General features: G+C 45.3%; 1 protein-coding gene across 13 annotated transcripts in view; it reads right to left on the bottom strand.

Moving 5' to 3' along the window:
- The window catches only part of SUPT20H (SPT20 homolog, SAGA complex component), a 37,759-nt gene extending 31,689 nt beyond the window's left edge, over window positions 1-6,070 (bottom strand). For 8 of the 13 annotated variants that reach the window (XR_009691315.1, XM_061133406.1, XM_061133413.1 and 5 more), the window contains exons 1-4: window positions 5,699-5,858; window positions 3,665-3,761; window positions 1,039-1,074; window positions 316-374 (exon numbers count right to left, since the gene is read on the bottom strand). Coding sequence is in view for 12 of the 13 variants with exons in the window: in XM_061133406.1 (XP_060989389.1) it covers window positions 316-374; window positions 1,039-1,074; window positions 3,665-3,667 (98 nt within the window). In the remaining variant the exon portion in view is untranslated. Of the gene's footprint in view, window positions 1-315; window positions 375-1,038; window positions 1,075-3,664; window positions 3,762-5,572; window positions 5,631-5,698; window positions 5,859-5,938 lie in introns of those variants that run through there. The other 5 variants (XM_061133417.1, XM_061133414.1, XM_061133418.1 and 2 more) reach the window with 3 other exon arrangements.
- Between the last annotated feature and the right edge of the window lie 10,390 nt (window positions 6,071-16,460).

The raw sequence follows: 16,460 nt of genomic DNA, 5'->3' as shown, positions 1-16,460 counted from the left end.
GACATCAACTTAGAAATTACTGATACAGCTGACCCCTGCACAACATGGAGGTTAATCCTCATGTGACTTATAGCTGGCCTTCTGTATCTCTGGTTCCTCTGCATCCAGATTCAACCATGAAGTACAGTAGTGTTTACTGTAAAACATCTGCAAATAAATGGACCTGCACAGTACAAACCCACACTGTTCACGGGTCAACTATATATGCTAAGTACCCATGATACAACATTTCTAGCTCAGTGTCTAGTAAGAAATAAATGGTGGCTATCATCACATTTCAGCATATCTAAGATACCAACAATTAAGTACTCATACCTTCCACTAGATAGGTATTTCCTTTTAGGAGGTCTCTGCCGGGCACTTTCAATGACATACTAAAAAAGAAAAGTTTAAGAAAACAGCTGGCCTTTTGCTTAGTGCATGAACAACTGCATTAAGTATATTTAAATCATGTGTAAGGCTAAAGGCTATTCAGTCATGTGAGTCCCGCATGCATATTAAATCATACCTTTTAGGGAAACCTACTAAACTTCTAAATATATGTAATAAACAAGTGAAATTTAAACTGTAGTAAAATTTAGCTCAATATTTACTTGCATGTTATGAGCAAAATCATACCATTTCACCACTGTGCTTTCACAGTCAATAATATTTTCAATGTTTTATAGTTGTTCAGAATATATACAGCATACCCAATCACAAAGACTCTATATATTTGAACTACTTCCCCTTTAATTAAGCAAATAGAAAATTGCTTAAAACAGAAAACATAGTTTCAGAAACTCTATGTCCTTGTTTAAATATTTAACTCACAATACTGTTCAGTTTTTATTCCACAGCATTACTATCTGAGCATTCCAAGTAATAGATGATTCAAACATCATCTGGTATTCTTATATATATATATATATTTACAGAAAGTATACTCATCCTAATATTAATGTACATCCTAGACAGTCGCATACGAAAATCTCTTAAAACCGGGTTTTGTCAATTAAAGACAACACTATTTCAATATGTAACTTAGTCATGCCTCACCTCTGCACGATCCAAAGCCAGTTCTAAAGCTTGTTGCTGTAAAAAGTAAATGGTGTATTTTATCACATTAGTTATTTTCACACAAAAATAACTTAATATACATATAACATTTTCTAATTAAATGTTTAAATGTGTTTTACTTTTTAAAGTAGGTATAACATTTTCTTTTCTTTCTCTCCTCCACCCACCTCACTGCATGCTCAAGACATATTACAGGAAAAAATACGGTCATCTCAGACATCTGATTCTGACCACAAATTAGTTAAGAAATGCTACAATGATTTTCTCTGGTCACGCTTGTACAGCTGATATAGGGCTGAAGATTCGATATGGTAACTATTACCATTTTATGAACTTCAGCATTTTTTTAAGAGCATCATTCAGGAAAATATACTGGCTATCAGGTATGCAATTAAAGTGAAGCAAAAACTAAAATCCCTTAAGCTGCTAGGAATCCTAAAAACTGAGGGGGCTATTATGTTGGTGCCTAGTATCAACTCAGACATTCTTAACATTATGTATAGAAACTAGGCCAATGCCTAGTAGAAACAGAATAAATGATGGCTACCCTTACCAATTTTTAATGAATTTAAGATACCATCAGTTACATGCCTGAATTATTATTTAACATTAGGGAAGAAGAGTATGCTGCCAATAAATTTAAGATGTCACTGACTGTATCATAGATACATTATTAACTCAGTAATTAAAATGTAAAAGCAGAAGCACCTTAGAACTGATGAAAATACAGTGTTATTATTGCATGCAGTTTGAGATCTACTAGTAGATCCCCATCCTTCTTTGATTTCTTAGAATTGCTTCTTGGCCTTTTGGCTAAGATCAAGTGTGATTTCTTAGAGACCTATCTTATAGCATGAGAGAGATTAATAAGAAGGGTAAACTCTGTCTTCTTTATCTGTATAGCATTCTTTTGCAATGATACCCAACAATAAAAAGTACTAGATTAAAAAAAATTTAAGCCAATATACCACCAAAATCTTTCTATTTTTGTGGTTTGGGTATCACAAAGAATTATACCATTTTTCATTCACAATAACAATCACTTTTAATTTCACTGAGAGGCAAATAATTCTCTTTTTTTATTTTTAAGAACCTGTATTTTTCTGTGTCATTTTGGACTCTCCAACAATTCAATCTACCAAGTTCCATGGAGTAAGAACTCCTAGCACCCATCAAAACCCCAACCGTGCAGGAGTAAGAACATATATGTCCAGGTCTCAGAAATCACAAAGGCTGAGGTGACCCTGTCATCCCAGTTATAAGGATGGAGAATTAACATTACAAAAACAGTCAGCCTTTTAGAAGAGCAATAGAACCTGTACATTATCAAGCATCTAAATGGAGTAGGTAAAAGAAAGTCTGAAATATGCCATTACTTCAGAAGGTTGTTAAATTTATATCAACTTATTAAAAAAATCTCACAGGCAGAATTCAGTGAAACTGCTTCCCAGGGATTCAAAATTAGATTCTTGAGCATAAACTATTTTCCATTATATACTCTTGACAAAAACCCAAGGTTCTTTTATTTTGGCCATAAAACCTTATAGAGTAAGTTTGTAACTTATCAAAAAGTTATGAAACACAATCAAATGTATACTCCAAGACAATTTCAAACAGCCACTCTTCTCAAATATTTAATCTTCTGATATCAAAACTGTAAAGGGTCTAGTGAAATATACCTGCTATGTAAATGTTAGTATCATTTATTCACTACTGCATTCAAATACTTAAGATAATATGAAAGCAAAATATAAGGCAAGAAACCCATTGTGATAGCTCCACTTTTCTCTAAAAAGGCAAGGGTATACAGGCAAGACCCCAACAAGAGAAGACACATGTTTTCTGAAGTTTATTCAACATGGTGGTCAGTGCTCTTTATATCTCTGTCGAATGCTGTTTCTTTATAACATCAGAAAGTGATCTTTTTCTTCTGTTTTTAATTTTTTAATGTCTAAAGTTAAATGCCCAGCCTTAAGTATGTTTAGTGACCGTAAGTGGTAAGCAGAAATGTGCTATTAGAAGGCTAACCCTAATGCTGCTTAAATGTTAATTGCAAAAAAAAAAAAAAAATGTTAATTGCAGTAAGCAGGTTATATTTGTTAATTTAAAAAAAAAATCTGTACTAACAAGAACTTCAAAATATGAGAAACCTGTGCCCCCAAAACTATTTATACTTATACCCAAGGTTCTTGCCAGTGATTTGGACTATGGTAAAGTAAATAGAGGACTTCCCTGGTGGCTCAGATGGTAAAGAATCTGCCTGCAATGCAGGAGACCAGGATTCAATCTGTGGTTTTGGAAGATCCCCTGGAGAAGGGAATGACTACCCACTCCATTATTCATGCCTGGAGAATTCTATGGAAGTAATTTTTTTTTTTTTACTACTTCACATAAATAAGGACAGATAGACTATCTGTGTACCCTGGATATGATTATAATACTGAATTGAGAGATGAGCCTCGTATTTTAAGATTTTGCATGCAACGGCTAAGTAATTTCCCAGGTAGGGTAACTAGAGCAGTTAACAAGAATATTTGTTTCATATTGATATTTTTTGAGGGAAGAGAATATTCTAAGAATATTAACATATTGATTTGTAGCTCACCATTGTGATATAAAACAAGAGTCCAAAAAGGAGAAAATTTATGTGCGTTGATGAAGCTGGATGAAAACCATATCTTTAGAAATCAATCTTAAGCGTACTGAAAAACAAAAATGACAAAACCCCTAAATTAACATAAATCAACATATATCAGATTACTTAGTAATTAACAAGGAAAGTTGTTTGAGGTATATATATTTGTATGACACTTTAAAAATAACCAGTCACAAATTCACACATTGACAGTCTATTCACTCATTCTGAAAAATACAGTTTTAACTAGGTAGGGCAAAAAAAAGCTTGCAAGTTAAAATCATTACTCAATTTCTTACAAATATTTAACATCCAGGAGAGAATGTTTCTTTAATTTCTTCTATCTTCACAGTTACTGCTCTGTGACTCAGGATTTTAACACCCTGCCCTTTGGCCTTGGTCACTGCACAGTTCATTTTACAAATCAAAACATTTCATCACACCTGCAGATAAAAGTCCTCTCTGACATTCTCTCAAATGCCCCAGGCTACACTGCCCAATGTAGCTCCAGTCCTTCCAGCTTTTCCCTTCCTCAAGCAAACAAGATACACTCTAGAAGAACCTCATTCCTCTAATACACAAGCTCTCATCCTGACTGCACAACAGAGTAACCTGGGGGCTTTTAACAGGTGGGATATACTCACGCTACTCCAGAAATTCTCATTAATTGGTCTGGATTAGGGCCCAGAGGTCAGCATTTTTGACTCTCCCTAAGCAATTCAAAAGTGCTGCCAATGTTGAAGTCTACTGCTAGATCTTCTCTGCCTCTCACAGAGATGCTATGTTTGCTCTGAAAGTGATGCTAAATAAACCTTATCTGTAATCTAATTCTTTACCTAACTCCTTGTAATCACCCCGTGTGTCTATACACAACTGAGCACACCTTTAAGCAACAGAAAACAGTATTTTCCATGTAAAATTATTTTGGTTTGTTTTCGGTGAACCCAAAGTTTAAGTTTTGCCAGTTCGGTCTTTAAAAAGAAGGTGGTAGAAGACAGGAAAAAATTCACAAACCCACCAAAAATGACAAGCACCGTACAGGTTCCAGGAATAAGCATTTCACAAATGAGTAAGACGTTAATCCTATTCTACAAAAGTTCGTGGAAGATTTAAGGTGAACTTAAGGTGCAATTTTTCTGACCCCTGAATCTAAAGATGAAGATACACTAGGTATAGGCAAAATGTGATGACTTTAAAATCAGACCTCTTGTCACTAAACTGTGGGGGATGGAGGAGGAGGGCTTAGTGACTTTAAGTATTTAAGTGCTACAAAACCCCATAACCACTTACAAATCCAAACATTCCGACCGTAATACAGAATTTACTAGAACTGTGAGAAAACCACTGTAATTATCATCGTAGCCAGTTTACAGAATAAGGGTCTCAAAACTAGTGATTTTGTCAGGATCACACAACTAGACCGGAATTCAGACTCCTCTTTTTAATCTTGAGATTTTTACTGTTAAATCTTACAACCTTCAGACCACTCAACCCAGCACCCGTTTTTGAATTTTTAAAAGCATTTAAAATAAGGACTTGATTCTGCTCAGACTAATACTTTGTCTTAATTTTGCTCTATTTTTACATCATGGTCATCAAACATTTTTCACTGTACTCAATCTAACTCCGAAAACCGAGCTAATCACTTTCTATCCCGAGTCCTAACAGAGACTATTAGGCGCGGCCCCTCCCCGGTGATGGTTAACGGAGATGGCTTCCAGGGGCGGCTATTCGCCAAGTTTATTTCTGAACTCCCAGGAACCATAGCGAGGACCGTCAGCAATCCAATTCTAAATACCGCCATCAATCCCACTGACTTCCCTGACGGACGTGAGTCTCTTGCAACTGCTCGAGCTTTGTGAACAACTTAGACTTTACCTGAAAAACGCCCCAATTCCACAGCCCAGTTGACAGTCTTTTTCAATATGGACACCAAAAACCCCGCCCCCGCCACCCTCCCCACAAAAAGCGCTATGCAAAATTCTAGCGAATTTCCGGAAATACCTGCAACTGTAAACCAAACGTCAACACTAAAATAAAACACCCGAGAGGCGAAGAAGGCGACCGCCGGGGGTGCTGCTGGCTCGGCCCGGCCCGCCGCGTCTCCAAGAACACCGTCTTCCTCCCGCGGGCGCCGGGCCCCGGAAGCGGCGAAAAGCCACTCGGGAAGCCGCTCGTTCCCCTCTGACCCCGCCCCGAGTCTCGCGCGCCTACCCCGCCCGCCGCGGGCGCGCCGCTGCCCACCTGTGCAGACTGCCGACTCTTGACCGCGCCCTTTGCTCGGCCGGAATGCGACGCACCGACCTCGGCCCCGCACTGGCTGCTGCGCGCTGTCCCCGCACGCCCCGCCCCCGCTCCGGCCCGCGCGGCGCTACAGGCCTGCCGACCGCCTGTTCCGGCGCCCACACTTCCGACTGGCGCGCTGGGCGGTGCGGGCGGCCGGCCGCGGGCGGAAGTGGTGGAAGTGGGCAGGCTGGGCCGCGGCCGGCGGGCTGGACGCCCGGATGCTCCCGCCTGGGTCCGCCCCCGCGTGCCCCTTAATGACTCGAGCCCGGTGACGGGGCGAGGTCCACGAGCGCCTTCGCCTACCCGGCGTACAGGTCTGCAAAAGGCGAGGTAGCCTGTGACTATTTGTGAGGTAGGGAGCCCGGTTGAAATACTACAGTGAAAGAAGCTTGGAACGAAGTAGCCTTGTTGCTCAGTCCATCCTCATGCTCAGGAACCACACGATTCCTGCCTATACTGGTGCCGGCCTTGCAGTCTGTGATGGTGTACCAGTCAAATGCCAATGAATTTAATGTTAAAAAGCAAAACACTTCACTGAAGAGTTCTAAAAATTCAGAAGCGGAATAATCAGCGCACATTGCAGTGTCTGATTGTAATTCTCCACTTTTGAACAACTTCGGCTGTTGGGTTATAAACTTAAGAAAAAATTATTATTGAAGTGAAACTCAAAAAACCTAAAATGAAACATCTTTAAATACACAATTCGGTGTATAGTATAATCGCAATGTTGTAAAACCACTAACAATGTCTAGTTGCACACCATTTTTTTCTTTCCTGTTAAGAATTACATTATTTTCTTCTCGCTCCTGGAACATAGCAGGAACAACTGCTTTCAGACTCGAAAGAAAGAAAGTGAGGTCACTTTTCAGTCGTGTCCGACTCTTTGCGACCCCATGCACTGAAGCCCAGACTCAGTCTGGTTTTACCTAATCCTAGTATTTCACGTAAATTGATTATATGATCATTTTGTGCTGTCTGCTTTCACATAAAGGTGTTTTCCAGGTTCGTCCACTGTATGGCAATTATCAGTATCTGATTATTTTATATGGCTAATACTCCATCTTATTTGTATGTATATACCACAATTTACCCATCCATCCAGCGGTGGACATTTGGGTTGTTCACACCTTTGAGCTATTGTGAATAGTGCTGTTATGAATATGTGTATGGAAGTATTTGTTTAAACCCTGTTTTCAACTCTTTGGGGTATATACTGTTCAAGAAAATCAGAATCTGACAGTAATTCAATCAGTGAATCAAAACAAAACAGAATTTATTTAGGAATTATTGCAATAGAGAAAAGAGACCTTGGTATAGAACTGGGGTCAGTTAAACAAAAACATCATAAACAAGTGAGAACCTATAGCCAGTGGGTGGATATTTCCTAAAATGAAATGCCATAGATAAGGGCTAAATTCTGGCCCAACCGTTTTAACAGGTTTCTTAACTGAAGGCAGACCAGGTTGATGTAATATTGAAGATAGGGGATGAAGAATTTGATGAGATATTGAGGATGATAAGCTTTCCAGGGAGGGGCTCTTAACTGACCTAACTGGAATCTTATGACAAGTAGTTGATGCAGGTCCCGCAAGGCCAGTGCTAAAGTAGAGGCTGAGAGGGCTTAGAGGAGCCTGACTAAAGTCAAGGAAACACTCCTTGTGAATAGCCAGGAATGGAACTGCTGGGTCATGTGGTAATTCCATGCTTAAATATTTGCAGAGTCAATAAACTGTTTTCCACAGTGGCGGAGATATTTTACATACTAATAACAGTGTATGACAGTTTCAATTTCTCCACATCCTCACCAACAGTTTTGTCTTATTTTGTTTTTGATAGCCATCCTTGGGTCTTCCCAGGTGGCTCAGTGGTAAAGACTGGCTGCCAATGCAGGAGATGCAGGAGACTCCGGTTGTTGGATCTCTGGGTCAGGAAAGTCCCTGGAGGAGGAAATGGCAACCAACTCCAGTATTGCCTGGAAATTCCCATGGACAGAAGAGCCTGGCCAGCTGTAGTCCATGCAGTTGCAAGGAGTTGGACACCGCTGAGCGCGCATGCATAACTGGCCTAGTGGGTATGAAGTTGTGGTCTCATTGTGGATTTGAATGGTTTGCCTTGGAAACGAACAGAGATCATTCTGTCTTTTTTGAGAGTGCATCCAAGTACTGCACTTTGGACTCTTGTTGACTGTGATGGTTACTCTATTTCTTCTAAGGGATTCTTGCCCAGAGTAATAGATATAATGGTCATCTGAGTTAAATTCATCCATTCCAGTCCATTTTAGTTTGCTGATTCCTAAAACGTTGATGTTCACTCTTGCCATCTACTGTTTGACCACTTCCAATTTGCCTTGATTCATGGACCTAACATTCCAGGTTCCTATGCAATATTGCTCTTTATAGCATCGGATTTTACTTCCATCACCAGTCACATGCACAACTGGGTGTTGTTTTTGCTTTGGCTTCATCGCTTCATTCTTTCCGGAGTTATTTCTCCACTGATCTCCAGTAGCATATTGGGCACCTATCCTGGGGAGTTCATCTTTCAGTATCCTATCTGTGAGGCTGTCACGGCTAACGCCATGACAGGCAGCCTAGATTAAGAGTAGGCCTGGTTTCCCGGGGTAGCATAATTATCAGGCCTCCTGGAGCTAGCCAATCAACATATGCCTAGCAAGAAAAAGGGAACCTATCAGGGAAAAGCTGAAAGCCCCACGTTGGGCCAACAAAAATTGCCTTGCAACTGTGTAACCAATCTGCTTGCGCCAACTACCCGCTGTGTAACCAATCCACTTGCGCCAACTACCTGCTGCTTTTTTTGACTTAATAAATACCCGAGAGAACTGGGGCTTGGGGCCTTTTCGTCCTCACACCCTTGGTGAGGGCGGGAGGCCCTGGGTCGAGTCAGTAATAAATTCCCCTATTGCAAGTTGCATTGTTTCGAGGAGTCTTCTTTCCCGACCGGGGACTCGGACTACGGGCAGAACATTTGGGGGCTCGTCTGGGATCCCTTGACCGGGGAAGAACGCTCTTTGGAACAAAGGGGAAAAAGGACAGGTAATAGCACCGGTGCTCAGGCAGGTCTGGAAAAGCCCAGTATAAATCCGAGGCCCTGCTGTGAAGCAGGAAGGTATCTGGCGCAGGAAGCCCAGTGTAAATCCGAGGCCCTGCTAAAAGGCAGGAAGGTGTCTGGTGTGAGGGAAAGCTTTCCATGAGGGAACGGATTGGCCATTCTGGCTGGTGTGAGGCCGAGGCCAGCGAGCATGCTGGAAGGCAACCAGCTCTGCGGGAAGGATACCTCCTCTCCTAAGCCCGGATCTGGGGAATAGTGGACGCCATTCGGTAAGGTGACCCTTGTTCCAGAGGATAGGGAAACTCAGGGGGTCCCGCCCCCCAGTTCTGTGTTGTTGGCCGATGTGTGTCTGTCTCTGTCTATGCGTTTTTCTATGCCCTTTCGCGTCTGTATAACTGCCGGCATTGTCTCCTGTCTCGTTGTTCTCTGGTGTGTCGTTGTCTACTTCCTCCTATAAAGCCTTGGAGCCTCATTTCTGTTTCTGAGAGTTTCAGTGAACAGGCAGACAGTTGTCGGGGCAACTGACGAGTCCCGGCCAGGGCTACTCCCTGGCGGATTCTGAAGGCCTCCCAACAAGTCAGCCCCAGTAACGGGAGCCCGAGAGGGTGAAACTCTTTTCTTTTTTCTCGTATTCTAAACCGAGAATCTGGCCAAATAAAAACCCATCTGTGTGGGCACGGGACAGGCACTTAAGAGCCGATAGGGCGCCTGCCACTGGAAGACTCCCATGAAAGGATAAGGGGGTCACGGAACGGGCTAGAAACCCTTAGGGTGCCCGCCCCCAACAAGAAAACTTCCGTGCAACGACTAAGGCACTCAAATAGTTCCACGAAGCATACCACAAGCCCAACCTCCTGGCTGCCACCACTCCCGATAGGATTTTTTGGTGGTAATTCTCGGTGACTTTCTTCTGGCTCTCGCTATGGGGCAAGGAGAATCCACCCCACTCTCTCTCATGACTGATCATTTCTCGGATGTCAGGGCTAAAGAGTATGATCTGTCGCTACTGGTTAAAAAGAGTAAATTAATAACCTTTTGCTCTGCAGAGTGGCCCGCCTTCCAAGTTGGATGGCCTCCAGAGGGAACTTTTCAACCTTCTATTATTCGGGCGGTGAAAGAGAAAGTTATGGCTCCTGATCCCTGGGGCCACCCGAGCCAAGTCCCATATGTTATGGTCTGGCAAGATCTAGTAGAAGATCCGCCCGAATGGTTAAAACCTTTTGTTCACAAACTCCCTGATTCTCCTAACGTACAGGCCCCTGGTTATGGAAACTCCCACTCCCCCAGAGGAAGCTGAGAAGAATAAGGGCCCAAAACTGGTCTTGCAGGAAACCTCGTACCGGAACCTGATTGACTTGGAGACAGAAATTAGGCCCCCGCCATATGCCCCTCCTCCGTTGCAGGTTCCCCCGGGGGGGGGAAGAGCCCCCCCCCCCCCAATGAATCAGAAGGGATAAGGGAACCCCGACCCCGGAGAAGGAATAGAGGAAATAGGGGTGAGCAGGATCATGGGGACCCAGAGTTACCTTCATCTACTGTACAGGCACTCCCCTTCCGAGTGGGACCAGCTAACCCGGACAGAGAGCGAACCTATCAGTACTGGCCCTTTTCCACGAGTGATCTGTATAATTGGAAAACCCCAAATCCTCCTTTTTCGGAGAAACCCCAAGGCCTCATTGACCTCTTAGATTCCATTTTGTTCACTCATAACCCCCACCTGAGATGACTGTCAGCAGCTGTTGCATGTGCTTTTCACCACGGAAGAACGGGAGCGAATCCTGGCAGAGGCGCAGAAACGGGTCCCGGGGGCCGACGGGAGACCAACCGCCCAGCCTCATCTCGTGGACGAGGGGTTTCCTCTGTTGCGGCCTAACTGGGATTTTGAGCGAGTGGAAGGTAAGGAGCGTCTCCGAGTGTACCGCCAGACTCTAATGGCTGGCCTGCGGGCTGCAGCTAGGAAGCCGACAAATTTGGTGAAGGTAAATTTAGTAAGGCAAGAGCCCACTGAGAGCCCGTCAGCCTTCCTAGAGAGGCTAATGGAAGCCTTTAGGCAATATACACCTATGGACCCCCAGGCTGAGGAATCACGCACTGCAGTTCTACTAGCGTTTGTGAATCAGGCAGCCCCATCAGGCAGCCCCAGATATTAGGAGAAAATTACAAAAGATAGAGAGGTTAGGAGAACAGACAATACAAGACTTACTGAAAGCAGCTGAAAAGGTATTTAATAATAGGGAGACCCCAGAGGAAAGGGAGGAACGACTTCGTCGGGAGGAAAGGGAACTAGCTGAGAAGATCAGGAAAGAAGATAGGAAACATAGGGCGAAGGAAAACCGGAAGAACCAGAGAGAGCTAGCCAAGATTCTTTTTGCGGGGATGAAGGCCGGAACAGAATTGAGGGAGCCTCGAGGCCCCCAGACGGGAGGAAAAGAGAGACCAAAAAGGCAGACCCTAAAGAAAGATCAGTGCGCTTACTGCAAAGAACGGGGGCACTGGAAAAATGAGTGCCCTAAGAGGGACCCGAAGAGAGGAACAACCCAGAGAGAGAGAATTTCCCCTGGAACTCGAGTTCTATATGCGGGGGAAGACAGTGACTAGGGGAGTCAAGACTCGGCACCCCTCCCTGAGTCCTGGGTAACCATACACGTGGAGGGGAAACCCGTTGGCTTCATGGTGGACACTGGCGCCCAACACTCTGTTTTAAATCAAAAACTGGGACCAATGTCTAAGAAAACCAGCTTGGTGCAGGGAGCCACGGGGACAAAAAGATATTGTTGGACCACGGAACGGAAAGTAAATCTGGGGACCCACCAGGTGTCCCATTCGTTTTTGGTGATACCAGAATGCCCAGCCCCTCTACTTGGACTTGACTTGTTGACTAAAGTTAATGCTCAGATCCATTTTGACCCTGGAGGAATGTCAGTCACGGATGGACTTGGACAGCCGATACATGTCTTGTCTCTAGCTTTAAGAGATGAATACAGACTTTTTGTGCCTAAGCCCTCAGAGGTTATAGCACCAGATATACAACCATGGGTCCACAAATACCCGTTGGCATGGGCAGAAACAGCAGGAATGGGACTGGCTAAACAGAGACATCCGGTCGTCATCAAACTAAAAGCCGAGGCGACTCCTGTGAGGGTGAGGCAATACCCTATGAGCCAGGAGGCTAGGCAGGGGATCACTCCCCACATTCGACGGCTCATGGATGCCGGAACTCTCAAGCGGTGCCAATCCCCTTGGAACACCCCCTTACTACCGGTGAAGAAGCCAGGGAGTACGGATTACAGACCTGTCCAGGACCTATGAGAAGTCAACAAGCAGGTGAGTGACATACACCCTACTGTCCCCAACCCATATACCCTCCTGAGCAGTCTGCTGCCTGAGTACACTTGGTACACTGTGTTGGACTTGAAAGATGCTTTTTTCAGCCTACCCCTGGTGGTCCAGAGCCAGGAGATATTTGCCTTTGAGTGGACTGAGGGGAAAGGCCAACTGGTAGTACAACTAACTTGGACCCGCCTCCCACAAGGGTTCAAAAACTCCCCTACCTTGTTTAATAAGGCTTTGAGTGAAGACCTCTATGAATATCGGACTCGCCACCCAGAGGTCATCCTGCTGCAATATGTGGATGACCTTATGTTGGCTGGAACCACAGAGGAGGCATGCAGCCATGCCACCGGTGACCTCTTACAGACTCTAGGCACCTTGGGATATCGTGCTAGCGCAAAGAAGGCGCAAATATCCCGGCAAGAGGTCACCTATTTGGGGTATAAGATCAGGCAGGGGCAAAGGTGGCTAACTCAGACCATGAAGGAAACAATATTGCAGATACCAGAGCCCAAGACCCCCCGCCAGGTGAGAGAGTTTTTGGAGACTGTTTGATATTGTAGACTGTGGATCATGGGGTTTGCTGAGAAGGCCCGGCCCTTGTATGAGAGAAGTAAAGAGACCCCAAACTGGACTTGGACTGAGCCAATGAAACAGGCTTTCCAGACACTCAGACGGGCCCTACTAGAAGCCCCAGCCCTTGCCCTGCCTAACCCAAATAAGCCATTCCAGCTGTTTGTAGATAAAAAGCAAGGAATAGGAAAGGGGGTCTTGACGCAACAATGGGGACCATGGAAGCGGCCGGTGACATACCTTCCAAAGCGATTAGACCCAGTGGCCTCTGGGTGGCCCCCTTGCCTCCGCATCATTGCAGCCACCGCCCTCCTTGTCCGCAACGCCGACAAGTTGACGTACGGACAGCAACTCTGGATTTACACCCCCCATGCCACCGAAGGGGTTTTAAAGCAGCCGCCGGGTAAGTGGATCTCCAATGCCCATTTGACACATTACCAGGCCCTGCTGCTTGATGCCCCACGGGTGCGTTTTCAGACCCCTTGCTTCCTGAATCCAGCCATGCTTCTACCTAACCCAGAGAAGGACCGCCCTCTCCATGATTGCAGTGAGATACTGGCTGAGGCCCTGGCAGCTCGAAAAGACTTAACTGATGTGCCGCTCAACAACAGTGAGCTAGTATGGTTCACTGATGGGAGCAGCTATGTAAAAGATGGACAAAGGAAGGCGGGAGCCGCTATAGTTGATGATTCAGGACAGACAATATGGGCTGAGACACTTCCCCCAAACACGTCTGCACAAAAAGCAGAATTGATTGCCCTAATACAGGCTCTGGAACAAGCAAAAGGGAAGAGAGTCACCATTTTTACGGACAGCCGATATGCTTTTAGCACTGTCCATATTCAAGGTCCGATATACCAGGAAAGGAGATTTAGAACAGCGGAGGAAAAAAAAAAGTCAAGAATTTGTCCGAGATCCGCAGGCTCCTGAAAGCTGTTCAACTGCCCTGGGCAGTAGCAATTGTACCTGTCCCTGGTCACCAGAAAGGAGAAGACCCCAGGGCACGGGGCAATCGGGCTGCTGATGCGGCCGCTCGAGAAGCAGCCAGCTGGGACTACACCGCCCCGATATTAGCCGTGGGACTTCCACCTCCTGGTATGGGGACTCTGCCGCCAGTCCCCGACTATTCCCTCCCTGACCTCGTTTGGATCAACGAGGATCCCACCCTCCAGAAGGATGACAAAGATGGATGGTACCGAGATCAAGACAACAACCTGATATTGCCTGCCATCCTGGGTCGTCACTTATGTGAACACCTGCACACAACTAAACACTTGGGGGAGAAAAAGACCTTGACACTTCTCCAGACGGCCTGCCTGAGGTTCCCTCGACAAAATGCAACTGTACGAGAGATAATCCAGGCTTGCAAAGCGTGTCAGCTGATGAGGACAGAGAAAAGGCAGCACACTGGAACGAGGTACCGAGGGGAAGAGCCAGGGCAACACTGGGAGATAGATTTCACTGAGGTAAGACCAGGCAAGTACGGGTATCGCTATCTGTTGGTTCTGGTAGATACCTTCTCGGGGTGGGTAGAAGCCTTCCCCACTAAGGGAGAGACAGCAATAGTGGTTGCTAAAAAGATCTTAGAGGAGATAGTGCCTAGGTATGGGCTGCCAGTGACCATGGGCTCTGATAACGGACCTGCCTTTGTGAGCCAGTTGTACAAGGGCTGGCCCAAGCTCTGGGGACAAAATGGAAGTTACATTGTGAATATAATCCCCAGAGCTCAGGACAGGTTGAGAGAATGAATCGGACCCTAAAAGAAACTTTGACAAAGTTGGCAATAGAGACTGGTGGGGACTGGGTGACCCTCCTTCCCTTCGTGCTCTTTTGAGCGCGTAACACCCCTTATAAGCTGAATCTTACCCCTTTTGAGATTCTGTATGGAAGACCCCCTCCTGTGTGTCCTATGTTCGAGGGAAAATGCCTACCACCCCCTACCTTGGGACAATTTCAGCAAACACTGATGGCATTAAGTAAGGTGCATAGCCATGTTTAGAAATTGATTTGAGAGATACACGAGGGTCCAAGCAAGGGGACCATCCCCTCACATAATATTGGCCCAGATGATTGGGTTTGGGTAAAACGACACCAATCTAAAGCATTAGAACCTAGATGGAAAGGCCCTTATGTTGTTCTCCTTACCACTCCTACCGCTGTTAAGGTCAACGGGATCGGGCCCTGGGTTCACTGCAATCACTTGCAGCAAGCCACCCCGGAAGAACAGGAGAAGGCGCAAGCAGAATGGGAGGCAAGACCTCACCCGTCAAATCCTTTGAAGCTGAAACTCGTACGACGAGAGCCCTCTTAACTCTCCTGCTGATAACAGTTTTCATCGGCCCAGGAGCAACCAGTCACAACCCCCATCAGCCAGCTAACCTGACTTGGGTGATCTACAATCCTGACACTGGAAAAGTGCTTAACTCGAGCTCCAACGTGGCCCCCAAAGGGACATGGTGGCCAGTACTGACCTTTGATTTGTGCGTGCTGGCCGCTGACGGTAATGGGTTTGGTCCCCACCAACTGACCAAGTTCTTTGCCCACGGCTCTTTCAGTCTGTTCACCCGTAACTGTGAGCGAAAAGGCCCACAGTACTACGAACAGGTGCCTGTCTATGTCTGCCCGGGGGGAAGAAGGGATCAGAACCAAATTGAAAAATGTGGGAGAGTTGACTCTTTTTATTGCGCCGCTTGGGGTTGCGAAACCATGGGAACAGTCCATTTCGCACCTCCAAGAATCCTTGAGCTCCTTGGCTGAAGTAGTGTTACAGAATAAGAGAGGTTTAGATTTGTTGTTTCTGCAACAAGGAAGATTATGTGCAGCACTGAGAAAAGAATGCTGTTTCTATATCGACCATACAGGGGTGGTACAAAAATCTCTCCAGAAAGTAAGAGAGAGACTAGCCCAGCAGAAGAGAGAACAAGAAGCCCAACAAGGCTGGTTTGAATCTTGGTTTCAGCGCTCCCCCTGGTTGACAACTTTGATTTCCACCCTCCTGGGTCCACTCATAATATTAATATTGTTACTGACCTTTGGTCCATGCATTTTAAACCGTCTGGTCTCATTTATTAGGGAGCGCCTAAATACCATCCAAATTATGGTATTGAGACAACAATATCAGTCAATTTCACAGGGTGAAGAGAAAGATTCCTCTACAAAAGTACAAAGACAGGGGGGAAATATGAGGCTGTCACGGCTAACGCCATGACAGGCAGCCTAGATTAGGAGTAGGCCTGGTTTCCTGGGGTAACATAATTATCAGGCCTCCTGGAGCCAGCCAATCAACATATGCCTAGCAAGAAAAAGGGAACCTATCAGGGAAAAGCTGAAAGCCCCACGTTGGGCCAACAAAAATTGCCTTGCAACTGTGTAACCAATCCGCTTGCGCCAACTACCCACTGTGTAACCAATCCACTTGCGCCAACTACCTGCTGCTTTTTTTGACCTAATAAATACCGGAGAAAACTGGGGCTCGGGGCCTTTTCGTCCTCACACCCTTGGTGAGGGC

This window comes from Dama dama, chromosome 30, assembly GCF_033118175.1.
Source record: "Dama dama isolate Ldn47 chromosome 30, ASM3311817v1, whole genome shotgun sequence".
NCBI classification, from domain to species: Eukaryota; Metazoa; Chordata; class Mammalia; order Artiodactyla; family Cervidae; genus Dama; species Dama dama.
Note: the sequence above shows the minus strand (reverse complement) of the source record. Positions and strands in the feature narration are given on the sequence as shown.